Raw genomic sequence first — 15,371 nt, 5'->3', positions numbered from 1 at the left:
AGTCTCTACTAAAAACACAAAAAATTAGCCGGGCATAGTGGCAGGCGCCTGTAGTCCCAGCTACTCTGGAGGCTGAGGTAGGAGAATGGCGTGAACCCGGGAGACGGAGCTTGCAGTGAGCCGAGATGGTGCCACTGCACACTCCAGTCTGGGCAACAGAGCGAGACTCCATCTCAAAAAAAAAAAAAAAGAAGTTAAAAGCACCATTTAAACAACCACTCAAAGAAAATGGCTGCTACTATAATATTTTTTGGTGTATTTCTTTCCTGATTTTGTCCTTTTAAAATATTTTTCATAATATCGTACTGCACATTCTATTTTTAATCTGCTCTTTTCTAATGGAATCATAACCCATTTTCATAAACCATGTATATACAAAATATAATATTCCATTGAACACATATACCATAAATTACTTAACCACTCCTCTATTTTTAGATATTTCTGCTATTTCCAACTTTATTTCCTGTAAATAATCATGTGCTGAATACCTTTAGGAGAAAATCTGGTCTATGTATACACTATACAAGATAGAATATGGGAAAACTGTAGGGCCCTTGCTATAAGTTGTTAATTAGTACTGTCATTTTAAAATCTTAGAACAAATTTGGTTTAAATCACATCAGAAAGAGACATTAATTTATTATTTCAACCCAAAAGCAGTTAGTATTTTATTTCCATTTCCATATAATATATAAATCTGCCTCAGCCCTAATATTCCTTACAACTTTGTTGTAACATTCCCTGTAACTTTGGGGAAAAGTTTTGGTCATTAACAAATGGCTATATACACAACATTGTTCTTATCCATTTGCAGCCATTACTCCTTAACATCAGATTAAATTTACATTCTTAAACCTGAAAGAAAAGAATTTTGTAGGAAGAATTTTCACTCTGACTTAGTGATTAGCCTTTTAATGTGGGTGGGACAGAGCGCTAAGACTTGTATTGGAAGAAAAAGAGTACACAGACCAAGCCCTGAAGAGCCATAGGAAACAATATGAATTGATACACAAACAATTCAAAGTTAAGTTGCACAGTACACTCTGATCCTGTAAGTGCTGATGAGTACAGAGATGTGTAGTTATATACACATCTCTGGCTAGATGGGGTTATTTGGGCAAGGTTTCCTAGAATAGTCAAGTCTTACATCACAGATTGGTAGAGAAAAACAACAGGAAATAGGTGTACAATGTACAATTCTGGAAAAGGATGAGCTCAGATAAGAATGGTGTGTGAGCCAATGATAAAGGGTTTGAAGCGTGTTGCTGTTGTTGTTGTTGTTGTTTTGAGACAGGGTCTCGCTCTATCACCCAGGCTGGAGTGCAATGGCACGATCTCAGCTCACTGCTCTGCCTCCCGGGTTCAAGCAACTCTCCCACCTCAGCCTCCTGAGTGGCTGGGATTATAGGTGCCAGCTACCACGCCTGGCTAATTTTTGCATTTTTGGTAGAGAAGGGGTTTCACCATATTGGCCAGGCTGATCTCAAACTCCTGACCTCAGGTGATCCACCCAACTCGGCCTCCCAAAGTGCTGAGATTACAGGCATAAGCCACCGCGCCTGGCCTGAAGGAGTTTTAATTTAATACAAAGAAGTTGTATTCTTTAATATAAAGAAGTTATTTAATACAAAGTTATTCCAGCAGTGAGATGCTGAGAAGAGACCAGCAATAGTGACAACAGCTGTAACACCATTAGCACTGAATCATAATGATCTGGCTTAGAACTCAAAGAAATGGCAGGAAAAAAAGATGAATTTAAGAAACACTAGAGATTCAGAATTAATGGCATCCTAATACAGGGAAAGCTATAAGCTCCACTGTCCTCTATCCTACTGACCAACCTATTCTCATTCAGTACTAAGTACATTGTTTCATTATAAGATTATGTCTGGCAAGGTTAATGCCTTGCTCATTATTATTCTCTCTAAAAATGTTCTTGACTATTTTATTCTGTTTATTATTCTACAATATCAGAAAAATCTGGTAAAATTCTAAAATAAATCCCTTTGAACTTCTCAATTACATGTTATTTGGTCCCCACAATATTTCAGAAAACCTGACATGTTTTTCCCCTTGGGGGAGAGAGGTCTAGAGTTTAATTTCTATCAAAGGTGTTTAAATGTCAAATTACCTTGACTAAAGAGATCCCTACCCCTTTATTCTTCTTTTACTACAACGAAAGAACAACTTACTGTATAAAATCCTAAATTTCTTAAGAGGGTCTTCATCAAAATTTCAGCCAGGTGGGTATCTGGATGGCAGCTCTGAGTGCCATAAGGTTGATCTGACAGATTTCCGTAGCCAGTACACACAGAAGACAGGTCAGTTGCATCAGAGGGTGAACTATAGCCAAGTAGGGAGGCTACGTGGGTATGATCTTGCAAACTTGTCAGAATGATATCCAGTTGCATTCTCTAAAGAACAATAAAATATGCACAAGTAACTAACATAATATGCACTAGAAAATAAAACAAAAGGATCCCAGAAAAAAACTACACTAATCCACTTAGTATCTTATTAAACAATCATCTTCAGGAAGTATGTAATTATAAAAACTACCCAATTAATCCCATTTAGGAAATGGGATTTAGGAAAATACAATTTATAGGTTTTTATTTTAGTCTTCATTATAATACCTAAATCTCTAAGCTAACATAGCATACTATGCATAATATTTTAGTACTATAAGTAGAGAGGAGTACGAAATGCCGATAAATAGTATGACACACGATTCTACAGCGTGACATTACCAATGACAACTACTTATTCTAACATTTAAAATAAATCACTTGAAATCTAAACTAATGCAAAATACTCGTTAAAAATCATCTGTAGGCTGGGTGCAGTGGCTCATGCCTATAATCACAGCACTTTAGGAGGCCAAGGCAGGCGGATCCACTTGAGTCCAGGAATTCAAGATCAGCATGGGCAACATAGTGAAACCCCCTCTACAAAAAATACAAAAATTAGCTGAGCGTGGTGGTGCACACCTGTAGTTTCAGCTACTCAGAAGACTGAGGTGGGAGAATCACTTGAGCCCAGGAGGTTGAGCCTACAGTAAGCCGTGATCATGCCACTGCACTCTAGCCTGGATGACAGAGCAAAAACCCTGTCTCAAAAAAAAAAAAAAAAAAATCATCTGTGGGCCAGGCACAGTGGTCTCATGCCTATAATCCCAGCACTTTGGGAAGCCAAAGCAGGAGGATCATTTGAGGCCAGGAGTTCAAGAACAGCCTGGGAAATACAGCAAGACCCCACAGCTATAAAAATAAGAATAAAAAAATAAGCCAGGTGTGGTGGCACATGCCAGCAGTCTTAGCTACTCCAGAGGAAAAAGCAGTAGGATCCCTTGAGCTCCAGGAGTTCAAGGTTAGAGTGAGCCATGATTGCACCACCCTACTCCAGCGTGGGTGACAGAGCAAGACTGTCCCTAAAAAAGATTTAAAAAGAAGGAAAAGTATCAATAAATATTTTACTGCAAATAAGTACCAATTTTTTTTCCTAAAATCTGTATCTCTGAATCTGATAACTTCTAGTTGGTTGAGCAAAAGGTACTATTGCTCAAAGATAAAAATGGAAAAAATAAGTATACTCATATCATCAAATACTTTTTCCTAATGGTCATCTATACTTTTTATACAAACAATTTCAGACAAAGTTCTCAGCATGGAACCAACAGCAGCACATGCAATTGATTTCAACTCAGCATACTACAAATAAACCACAGTGTCTGGCTTAGTACCATAAGAAACACTGGAAAAATTAGTCCTTATTCTAATAATTAGCCCCAAATAATAAATTATCACTTGCTTCACCTAAGGTTGTTAGACACCTGGGAATTCTTCCAGCATAAAACATTAAATAACCAGGATTTACTAGACCCATCAAGTACTTATGCTCCATGAACACAGGGCAATTGATTAGTTTTATTTCCTTCTCAGTTCAAATTTTTATGATACTGCTGATTTACTTACATAGTAAGCAAAGGCCTACCTGTCCTTTAGATAAGCTTTCCCATCTATCAGGCCCTTGAGGTAAAAGAGAATGAAGTAATTCCATCCGTTCTCGTAATGGAGGTAACAGCATGGTTGCTCCCACTGACAAAGTTTCAATTACCACCTAAAATCAAGAGAGAAAAGTGTACTGATTGGCCTGGTTCTTAGTTTTTAATAAAAACACACTTAAAGTGAATTCACTATTAGGATCATGTTAAGTCTAAAAAAGATGGCATGATAAAAAAGAAAGCACGTAAGTCCTCCTTCAGATGCCTTTAAGAAAGCTATGAATAAATATTTTGGATTTGCCACTAAATAACTAATCATCAACCAACAAATATTTAGTGTTGATTCTATAGCATTCAGCCTGGTAAGGCTTTGTGTAAAATGATTCGGGTGCAGAAATGAGTAAGACAGACAAAATCTCTGCTTTCATGAGCCTACAGTCTAATGGGAAAGAAAGACCCTGAGCAAGAAAGTATAAATGTGAAAGGAGTCACATAGGGAAAGTAAAAGGGTGCAGGAACTTGCCTGAACACACAAACATGGCAATTAACATGGCCTATGGGCTCATGGAAGATCTCCCTGAGGATTAGGCATTTAAGAATTACAGAATTAGTAGGACCTGGCTAGACAAAGATCCAGGTAGTGGGAACAGCATAAGGAATAGTAGCTGCATTATCGTAGGCCTCATAACTTCTCTGGGTCATGGCTTCTTTATCAGTAAAAACAGTGTTGGACTAGATAAAATCCATAGTGCCTGTCAGTTCTAATACTCAATTTTTCTATAAGTCAATGTTCTATTAATAATTCTTTGAATTACTATAATGATTGAAAAATTCAAGTACACAAGAAGAATAACCCTTCCATCAAAAAGCATGTGTCCTCTAACACAGTTAAGAACAGAACAAATCTTTAATGACTTTCTCAGGTTACTCTACTCAAACTAAAATAAAGCTAAAATCAAAAGTAAAATCAAATTTTAGCTGTGGAAATTCAACAAAGGTGACTAAGTATTAAGAACTGAGTGCACATATTCTATTTCCAAAAGGCCATCTAAAACAATGGGCAGGGGTTGGGCAGATAATTCAAAAAGACTCCCCTGCCCAAAATGGTAAAGGAAAATCAGCATCAAAATTTTGGAAACAGAAAGGAACAGATTAAGGGTAACTGACTTAAAAGACCTGAAATGGCTACACCCTAAGTCAAAAATGAGAAAAACCAAACAACACTTTGATTTATACTGTAGAATTCCTAGAGGCTCATACACTTCTGCAAGAGGGAACAAAGGAAGAGCTCAAAACAGGATTGGTTGAAAACTGGTTAAGATAACAGGCACAGTTGAAGGCAGGAATACCAAACTAAAATTGGGTGATTTTAAGACAAAGTGTTATTCTGAATATTGAGACTCCTAAACTTTTTCCCCACCAGATGATTGTCACTCAGGTTTATACCTTCTGGCAGTAGCTTAGAAGAGCCTTCCTTTGAAGAATCTCACTAGCCCAGTAGAAAAGACTTTAAGTGACAGGCATGAAATGTTACCTTCCCCTAAAATACAGCCCAGCCACATCAATCTACAATAAATTAGATAAACCTCATCCCTGTGTAGAGAATTTTTAGCATCAATCAGCCTTTCAGCATCACACTTCTTTTTTTGAGATGGAGTCTTGTTCTCATCTCCCAGGCTGGAATGCAGTGGCATGATCTCGGCTCACAGCAACCTCCACCTCTGTTCAAGCAATTTTCCTGCCTCAACCTCCCAAGTAGTTGGGATGCGCCACCATGCCCAGGTAATTTTTGTAGTTTTAGTAGAGACGGGGTTTTACCATGTTGGCCAGGCTGGTCTTGAACTCCTGACCCCAGGTGATCTGCCCACCTCAGCCTGCCAAAGTGCTGGGATTAGAGGCATGAGCCACCACGCCCAGCGATAGCATCACACTCTTACCCATTATTGGGAAGTCAAAGGTTATTAGAAATTTGAGGAAAGCCTTTATTATGAAAGAGACTAAAACTAACAGAAATGGTCTAATTAAACAAAGAAAGTACACAGGGAGAAACAAGAACAAAAAATAGTACCTTCAAAAATGTAAGTCAGAATGGAAGGCTATTAAAAAAGGAACACTTCGAGAATGAAGAGCTCTTATAAATTAAAAAGATAAAAGAAAGAGAAAAATCTCAATAGAAGGGGTAGAACATAGAATTAAATTTCTTATAAAGTAGAGGGGGGAAAAAGATGGAAAACAGGAAGGAAAACACAAGAAAATTAGGAGGACTGGCTCAGGAGGTCAAGTATCCCAATAATAAGGAGTTCCAGAGAGAAAGAAAGAACACAGAAAACAATGAAGAGGCAATCAACAAAACATTTCCAGATTTTTTTGTGTGTGTATTTTTTAATAGAGAAGGGGTTTTGCATATTGGCCAGCTTGATCTTCAATTCCTGGTCTCAAGTGATCCGCCCACCTTGGCCACCAAAAGTGCTGGGATTACAGGCATGAGCCACCGTTCCTGGCCAAGATAATTTTTTAATATTGAAGGCTATAACTTTCCCCACATCAGTTCATATCATCACATCCAGCTAATTTTTTTTGTATTTTTAGTAGAGATGGGGTTTCACCATGTTGGCTAGGAAGGCATCTATCTCTTGACCTTGTGATCCGCCCACCTTGGCCTCCCAAAGTGCTGGGATTACAGGCGTGAGCCACCGCGCCCAGCCTGATTGTGTATTTTCAAATAGCCTGTCTTCAAGCTCACTAATTATTTCTTCTGCCATCAATTCCAGTATTAAAGGACTCTGAGGCATTCTTCGAAATGCCAACTGCATTTATCAGCTCCAGAATTTCCACTTGATTCTTTTAAATTATTTTAATCTCTGTTACATTTATCTGATAGGATTCTGTATTCCTTCTCAGTGCTATCTTGAATTTCTTTGACTCTCCTCAATACAGATATTTTGAATTTTCTGTCTGAAAGGTCACAAATCTGTTTCTCCAGGATTGGTCCCTGGTGCCATATTTAGTTCATTTGGTTAGGTCATGGATGGTGTGGATGCTAGTAGATATTGAAGAGTTAGGTATTTATTGTAGTCTTCACTGTCTGGGCTTATCTGTACCCATCCTTCTTGGGCTTTCCAGATACACCTTGGGCTTTCCAGATATTTTAAAGGACTTAGGTGTTGTGATCTAAACTGTATCTGCTTTAGTAACATTGTGGTTCTTGCAGCCTCGTAGTGGTACCACCTTGATGGTCTTGGACAAGATCTGGGAGAATTCTCTGGATTATCAGGCAGAGACTCTTGTTCTCTTCCCTTACTTTCTCCCAAACAGTCTCAGTGTCTCTCTCTCTCTCTCTCTCTCTCTCTCCCCTCAGCCACCTAAAGCTGGGGGTGGAGTGACACAAGCACCCCTGCGGCCACCACCACTATGACTACACTGGGTCGGACCTGAATCCAGCAAAGCACCAGCACAGCACTGGGTCTCACCCAAGGCTTGCTATAAGCACTCCCTGGCTATTGCCTATGTTCGCTCAAGGCTCTGTGGTTCCACAATCAGCCAGTGGCAAAGCCAGCGAGGCCATGTCCTTTCCTTCAGGGGAGCAAGGTCCCCCAAGTCTCAGGTGGGTCTAGAGGTGCCATCTGGGAGTCAGGGACTAGAGTCAAAAACCTTAGAGGTCTACCCAGTATTCTATTGTACTATGGCTGAGCTGACACTCAAACCACAAAACACAGTCTTTTTCATTCGTGCCTCCCCTTTCCAAAGCTACACGAGCCTCACCCCATAGCTACCACCACCCCAGGCCACAAGGAGTATTGCCAGACAAGCATCAATGTTCCCTTAAGCTTAAGGCCCAGGGATTCTTTTTTTTTTTTTTTTTTTTTTTTGAGACGGAGTCTCGCGCTGTCGCCCAGGCTGGAGTGCAGTGGCCGGATCTCAGCTCACTGCAAGCTCCGCCTCCCGGGTTCACGCCATTCTCCGGCCTCAGCCTCCCGAGTAGCTGGGACTACAGGCGCTGCCACCTCGCCCGGCTTTTTTTTTGTATTTCTTAGTAGAGACGGGGTTTCACCGTGTTAGCCAGGATGGTCTCGATCTCCTGACCTCGTGATCCGCCCATCTCGGCCTCCCAAAGTGCTGGGATTACAGGCTTGAGCCACCGCGCCCGGCCCAAGGCCCAGGGATTCTTAAGTTAGCTTATGGTGAATACCGCCTGGCCCGGGACTCACCCTTCAGGGCAGTGGGTTCTTCTGTAGTCCAGGGCAGGTCTAGAAATGCCATCTAAGAATCAAGTCCTGGAATCAGGGATCCCAAGAGTGTATCTGGTACTCTATCCCTCCGTGGCTGTGCTGGTACCTGAAGCCAGAAAGTCTCAGAGCCTCACACAAAGTCCTTGACGTAGTAGCTGGGTATCAATGCTGGTTATTCACAGCCCATGGGATCTTAAGTTAGCAGCTGATGCATGTGGCCAGTACTGAGTCCTTTTCTTCAAGGCAGTGGGTTCCCTTCTGGCCCAGGGTATGTCTAGAAATGTCATCTGAGAGCTGGCACCTGGAACGGGGAGCTTTGTGACTCTGACTGGTCCCCTATCCTGCTGTAATCAAGTGGTATCTAAGACGCAAGACAAAGTCCTGCCCAGTCTTCCCTCTCAAGTGGAAGAAAGGGGTCTCTTTTGGAACCATGAGCTGTGTAGCCTGGCGTTGGGGTCGGGGTGGTGGGGGGTGAGCCAGCACTCCCTTGGTTACCCCAGCTGGTGTCTCAGTATGTCACGTGCCCCTCTGTCCACTGTCTCTGGGATCAGTTCAGCACTAGGACTCGCCTAAGAGTTGCAGTCCTATGGCCTAGGCTGCCTTTCAAGTTTATTTGGAGACACACAGCATTATAGCCCTCAGTGGTGAGCCTTGCAGGAATTCAAATTTAGACCACTGAGATCAGCAATTCCCCTCTGGCTAGGGTTGGTTTAAATGCTCCCTCTGTGGACCCGTGTCAGCTGAGTTTGGTCCCGTTTTCCTTTCTTCTCTAACAGGATAGCACCGAGTTCAATGCCTCACAATTGCTGTTTTCTCCCTCCCCCAGCACCCAGAGACACTCTCTGTACCACACTGCCACTGCTGCAGGGGGAGGAGTGGCACTGCCAATTCAGGACTGTTTTTTCTATCTCTTCAGCGCCTCTTTCAGCAATATGAAGTTAAAACTAGGTAGTGTAAGTGCTCACCTGATTTTTGGTTCTCATGAAGGTGCTTTTTTCTGTGTAGAGTTGTTAAACTGGTGCCCTTGGCAGGGGGAATGATCAGTGGAGCCTTCTATTCCACCATCTTACTCTGCCTCTCAATTTCCCTTTTGATTTCTGTAATGTCAGTAGTAATATCTCATCTTTCATTCCTGATTTGAGTAATTTAAGTCCTCTCTGTTTTTTCTTGGTTAGTCCAGCCAGAGATTTGTTGATTTTGTCTTTTCAAAGAACGAACATTTAGTCTCCTTGATCTCCTCAACTGTTTTTCTATTCTTTATTTTTTAAATTTCACTCTAATCTACATTAGTTCCTTCTTTCTACTTGCTTTGGGTTGAGTTGGCTCTTCTTTTTCTAATTTCTTAAGGTAGAAGGTTAAACTACTGATTCGATATATTTCTTTTTTTTTAAATACAGATGTTTATAAGCTATAAATTTTCCTCCAAGCACAGCTTTAGCTGCATTTCATGAGTTTTGGTATGTTCAAATTTTGTTTTCATTAATCTTAAGTATTTAAAAATTTATCTTGTAATTTCTTTATTTGATCCATTGATAATTTAGGAGTGCACTGGTTTAAAAATTACTGTACTTTCTATTATTACCTGCCAAAAGAGTTTATTTTCTGTATTTTGTATTACAAATATTTATTTTTAAGTTTCCCCTAAATTTAATATTGTATTATAATACCAAATATTCTTTTTCAAACTATACTCTCCTTATTTATAATCAGTATTCTATTCTAGGCCACTTCTTCCTCCTTAACCTGACCTTTCTCTCCTTAGCTCTGGTGAACAGTTCTAGTAGATGACCCAGTCCACTTATTCAGTTACTACTACTGACCAAGCCCATGCACTAGCTCCTTGCCCTCAGGAACTCATCTTCTCGTGAAAAAAGAGTGACATGTTTATAAATAAGCAACTAGAATACAATGTGATGTAATGAGAACATACACAAGAAAAACCAAATCTGGTGGGAGGGCAGGAATAAAAAGTTTCTTAGAGATGGCATCTGACCTTTGTCTCAAAGGATGAGTTAACCAAAAATACTCTCACCAAGAAAATAGGAGTAAGAGAAACAACATCCAATTGAAACTGTTCAACGTACAGTTGAATATATTGTATAGCTAAAATCTCAGAGAAAGATGTGATTTGAGATAGATTCACAAGTCCTATTCTCTTACCTCTTGGATTTCATCTGGGACAGTTGAGTCCATCAGTCTGAAGAGCAAATTTCGAAGTGGACCTGCCTGCCTCCCGAGAATGCTGGTAGCTACCCCTCCCGCAAGTGCAAGAGCAAGGTGATTTGAAAGTAGCTTCAGGCACAGCTTGAGAAAACTGTGGTGTTCTCTGAAACCAAATAAACTTCTATGAATTTTTGGAACATAAAAGTGCATGTGCTATCCAGTTTGGGTAACATTTTTTTCACTTCAAAAATTTTGCTGGCCAGGTGCAGTGGCTCATGCCTGTAATCCCAGCACTTTGGGAGGCCAAGGTGGGTCAATCACCTGAGGTCAGGAGTTTGAGACCAGCCTGGCCAACATGGTGAAACCCCGTCTCTACTAAAAATACAAAAATTAGGTCGGTGTGATGGCAGGTGCCTGTAATCCCCGCTACTCAGGAGGCTGAGGAAAGAAAATCACTTGAACCTGGGAGGCAAAGGTTGGAGTGAACTGAGATCATGCCACTGCACTCCAGCCTGGGCGACAGAGCAAGACTCTGTCTCAAAAAAAAAAAAAAAAAATTGTCAAGTCACGAACAACAGTAATTTTTAAAACATGATTTGTGAAATTATGAGTAACTTTTTCCTAGAAGGTATTATCCATAAGTAACTAAGTTTAGCTCTTTTCTAGATTATAAAAAAGTTCCACATAATTTGGGAAAACAAACAAGAAAGAACAGTAAGTCAAAACTCAAAAGGAATAATTTATACACATGCACACACACGTACAAAACATACATATAACATACCTTGATGAAGGGAAAGGGAGTGGGGGAATCTCACTGTTTATTTTATCACAGTATCTCTCAAGAAAAGAACGCAGGTGTGAGAAGGTACTCTCTTCAAGATCTACACAATAAGGTCGGTGCCATGCAACAACTTGTCTAGAAGGACACATAAGAAAATAATAAAACAGTCTTAAATTGACATTTTTATCCATAATCAAAAACGAAAATTAAAACATATATTGGCCGGGCATGGTGGCTCATGCCTGTAATCTCAGCACTTTGGTAGGCCAAGGAATGCAGATCACCTGAGGTGAGGACTTCAGGACCAGCCTGGCCAACATGGTGAAATCCCATCTCTACTAAAAATATAAAAATTAGTCGGGCATGGTGGTGTATGCCTGTAGTCCCAGCTACCTGGGAGGCTAAGGCAGGGGAACTGCTTGAACTTAGGAGGCAGACAATGCAGTGAGCAGAGATTGTACCACTGCACTCCAGCCTGAGTGACAGAGTCAGAATCCATCTCAAAAAGTACATATATACATATATACATTAAAGCTAAATGATTTCAACAAGATACAAAGACATTATTGATTATGAAAGTGATAAAAGCTTTCATTTTAGTGACTAAGGAGAACCAAGAATTTGCCATCTTTAAGAAGAAAACATACAACCACCACCTGTTTTGGAAGGTTTGGATGTCCACTCACCTGAAAGCAGAGGGCTGAGTCACATGATCTACTAAAGCCCCTCTGGTTCTAAGAGTCCAGAAGATGTATACTTCATATTAAGAAAAATATCCTGACTCTATAGAGTGATATACTGAAATCTATTAAAAGACAAAATCCTGAAATTTCTTGTGAATACTTTTAATATCTTGGGACCCAACTCTCTACATATGAAGTGGGAAGTTGGATATTTAATGCTAACAGCAAATTATTTATATTCAACTTATTTATTTTGACTTTTGCGTTAGAGGAATAACTTTCGATAAATACTTTTAAATAAATACTTTAGAATATCATTTAAAAACCCTCTGAGTCAAAGGCATAGAATGCAAATAAAATACATTCTAAGCTATAGATTAGCCCATGTGTATCTGAAAATATCTGAAATAACCCAAACATTCTTTAAAATTCAATCTCCTAATAGTAACTAAAACTTACCTACCTGATTGACTTAACACACACAGTTAGCACTTTAGGAAAAAGCTAAGTTTCTGCAAAAAGTAACCTCCTTGATTTAAAAGTATGACAATTTTTTTTTCAAAAAAAAAAAATTTCAAAAAGCAACCAGATAATGTTAACTGTGGTTAAACATTAAATCAATAAAGCCTAGTTCTGATTTTGATTATTTTAAGTTCCTCTTGATATGCAGCCATTCAATTTTTTTAAATCAGCACGTAGAGATGAGAGAGAATTCAAAATGTTTAAAAGACAATGTCTTCAATACTGGGTATGACTTCTTGTTTCTGAAACATGTCTAACCTCAACATTCAAATCAAAAGAAATCTAATGTCATTTCTATGATAGAGAAAAAGCAATACTATATATGTCCATAAGAGTATTTTATGAACAAAGCACAATTATTTCTGTTTTTATTAGTGTTTCTACTTTCTACTGGTGTCTCTTGGGTTAAAACGCACAAGAATTTTTAAACATAGGCACTCTTACCTGTCCCTAGGAAGAGCAGTCCATGCCAGACTATGTGATGTTCCAGCTGAAATCTGCTGAATAGCTATGCCATCTAAGCCACTCACTTTCTTTGGTTTAGTAATAGGACCTGTGGAATTTCCCTGACCACATTGCCCCATTGAATTATTGCCCCAGGCATAAACTTCATTATCTAAAAACAAAATATAAAGTATTATATAAAAGGAAAGCCAAATTCAAATGTAATACATTTCACAAGACAACAGTTAATACTATTTCCTCAAAAACAAATGACTTTACCATGAGAAAGAGCCAAACAATGACTGTCTCCAATAGAAACATCAACTATTCTTGTGGCAGCCAGTTCTTCAATAAGCTTGGGTCTCAAAGCAGTAGCTTCTGAAGAACCACAACCTAGACAAGCTCCGCAGCCCCAAGCATAGACCTGAAAAAAACAGAAATACACTACACATAACTTCCTGAGATGATTAGATTGTTGGTTTAGGGAGAAACAAAATCTATGAAACTAAAGCATGGTTTGATAGAACTTTCTGATGTTAAAATCATTTTGATCATTTTAAAGATTGTTACAGCAATTTATCATGCTGCCTTTAGGCATTCACTGTATAGGCAAACAGCTGATCTGAAAATAAAAATAATTGGTCATAGAAAGAACAGAAAGGTTTTCAGAGAGGGTCTGCTAAACTACTAATTGGCTTGCAATTTGTTATATTTGCCCCATCTTACCAGCTTTGCAAATACTATCTAAAAACTTCTCCTTTATGTGTTTCTCACTATTCTGGTGAGATTTAAGATCAGAACAAGGTATGATAATATAAAATGGATTATATAAATCATAAAACTGATGTTTATTATTTAGTTTTAGAAATACCTCACCTCATTGTTACAATAATTATCACTTACAAAGAGGGTCATGTGAAGCAGTAGCAAGATAGTTCCCCTTTATCATCTTCATTTTTGACTAATCAATACCAAAATAAGCACTAACTGATTTAAGATGCTTGGGGAAAGGGTTAGGTGGGGGGAAAAAAAATTTTGTCTTTGGCAAGACAAATAGGTGAGTGACTGCCAATCTGGCAACCCGAAATCAACAAAATCAAAACAATCAGCAATCTGAATGATTTTTTTTATCTTCAATAGATTTTGGTAAGATTATATAGACTGTTATCTTTATGCCATCAAATCTGAGAATTTGTCTTTGTCTTGCAATTATTTTAGGAAAGACTGCTGCTGAGAGATTAAACCACTTCAATTAAAAATAAAGAGCACTGTACAGGTGTAGTGGCTCAAGCCTGTAATCCCAGCACTTTGAGAGGCTAAGGCAAGAGGATCACCTGAGTTCAGGAGTTCAATACCAGCCTGGACAAGGTGGCAAGACCCGATCTCCACAAAAATTTTAAAAATTGCCCAAGCATTGTGGCACAGACCTGTGGTCCCAGCTACTCGGGAGCCTGGGCGGGGAGAATCTCTTGAGCCCAGGAGGTCAAGGCTGCAGTGAGCCATGTGTGTGCCACTGTACTCCAGCCTGAGCAACAGAGTGAGACCCTGACTTCAAAATAAAACAAAATGAGAACATATATTTGTACTTGTTTCCAGATAACTTACTTAAGTATAGAATACAACAAAATTCCAGTACATAAGGCATATTTTAGGAGATGTTAGGAACTAAAGATAAGGACAATGAAATAACATATAGTCAAAATCATCACAGAAAATTTTCCTAAATTACTCATGAAGTATAATATACAGTCATGTACCATTCGGTCAATAACAGACCACATTATACAACAGTGGTCCCGTAAGATCTAATGGAGCTTTGATGCCAGTATTTTTACTGTACCTTTTCTATGTTTAGATATGTTTAGATACATACTTACCATTATGTTACAATTTCTGAAGGTATTCAGTACAGTAACATGCAGTACAGGTTTATAGCCTAGGAGCAATAGGCTGTACCATATAGTCTAGGAGCATAGTAGGCTACACCACCTAGGTTTGTGTGGTACTCTCTACAATGTTCTCACAATAACAAAATGGCCTAATAACACATTTCTCAGAACATATCCCATTGAGTGACACATCACTGTAATACTGTCACTCAGTAAGGCCTACAAAGAGTTTTCTCTTGCAGTGTTCCTTCGGTTTGGCACCAGATGAGAAATACTTGGCTTGCCTTTAGAGACTGGACCATACTGTATAGCATGGTAGGAAGTAAGCACAGAAGAGGCCTGAAAGGGCTGAGACAGACTGAGGGAAAAGCAAATGTTGATCATCATTTCACGCTCAAGTTTAATGGTAAAGAGATCTACTCTTACCCTTTAAAAGTATTTCTGACTTTACTTTTTTCCATGCATATATATTTGATTTCATATAACTTAAGGTACTCATAATACAACTATTCTATACAGTAAACAATGTACAAGTTCTCTTGGAACTTGGAATTCAATGTAATGGATTTATTACTATTATTATTATTACTACCACCACCAATAGTTGAATAGTACTTGATACTCTACAAAACTCTCAATTCTAATGATTAT

General features: G+C 39.0%; 1 protein-coding gene across 11 annotated transcripts in view; it reads right to left on the bottom strand.

Annotated features, from left to right (window-relative positions):
- The window catches only part of HERC1 (HECT and RLD domain containing E3 ubiquitin protein ligase family member 1), a 221,373-nt gene that overhangs the window by 119,385 nt on the left and 86,617 nt on the right, over positions 1-15,371 (bottom strand). For all 11 annotated transcript variants that reach the window (XR_004185128.1, XM_009210354.4, XM_003901041.5 and 8 more), the window contains exons 9-14: positions 13,111-13,255; positions 12,832-13,003; positions 11,183-11,317; positions 10,396-10,561; positions 3,997-4,122; positions 2,196-2,417 (exon numbers count right to left, since the gene is read on the bottom strand). Coding sequence is in view for 10 of the 11 variants with exons in the window: in XM_009210354.4 (XP_009208618.2) it covers positions 2,196-2,417; positions 3,997-4,122; positions 10,396-10,561; positions 11,183-11,317; positions 12,832-13,003; positions 13,111-13,255 (966 nt within the window). In the remaining variant the exon portion in view is untranslated. The remainder of the gene's footprint in view (positions 1-2,195; positions 2,418-3,996; positions 4,123-10,395; positions 10,562-11,182; positions 11,318-12,831; positions 13,004-13,110; positions 13,256-15,371) is intronic.

Source organism: Papio anubis, chromosome 7 (genome assembly GCF_008728515.1).
Source record: "Papio anubis isolate 15944 chromosome 7, Panubis1.0, whole genome shotgun sequence".
Taxonomy (NCBI): Eukaryota; Metazoa; Chordata; class Mammalia; order Primates; family Cercopithecidae; genus Papio; species Papio anubis.
This window is presented reverse-complemented; position numbering and strand designations above follow the sequence as displayed.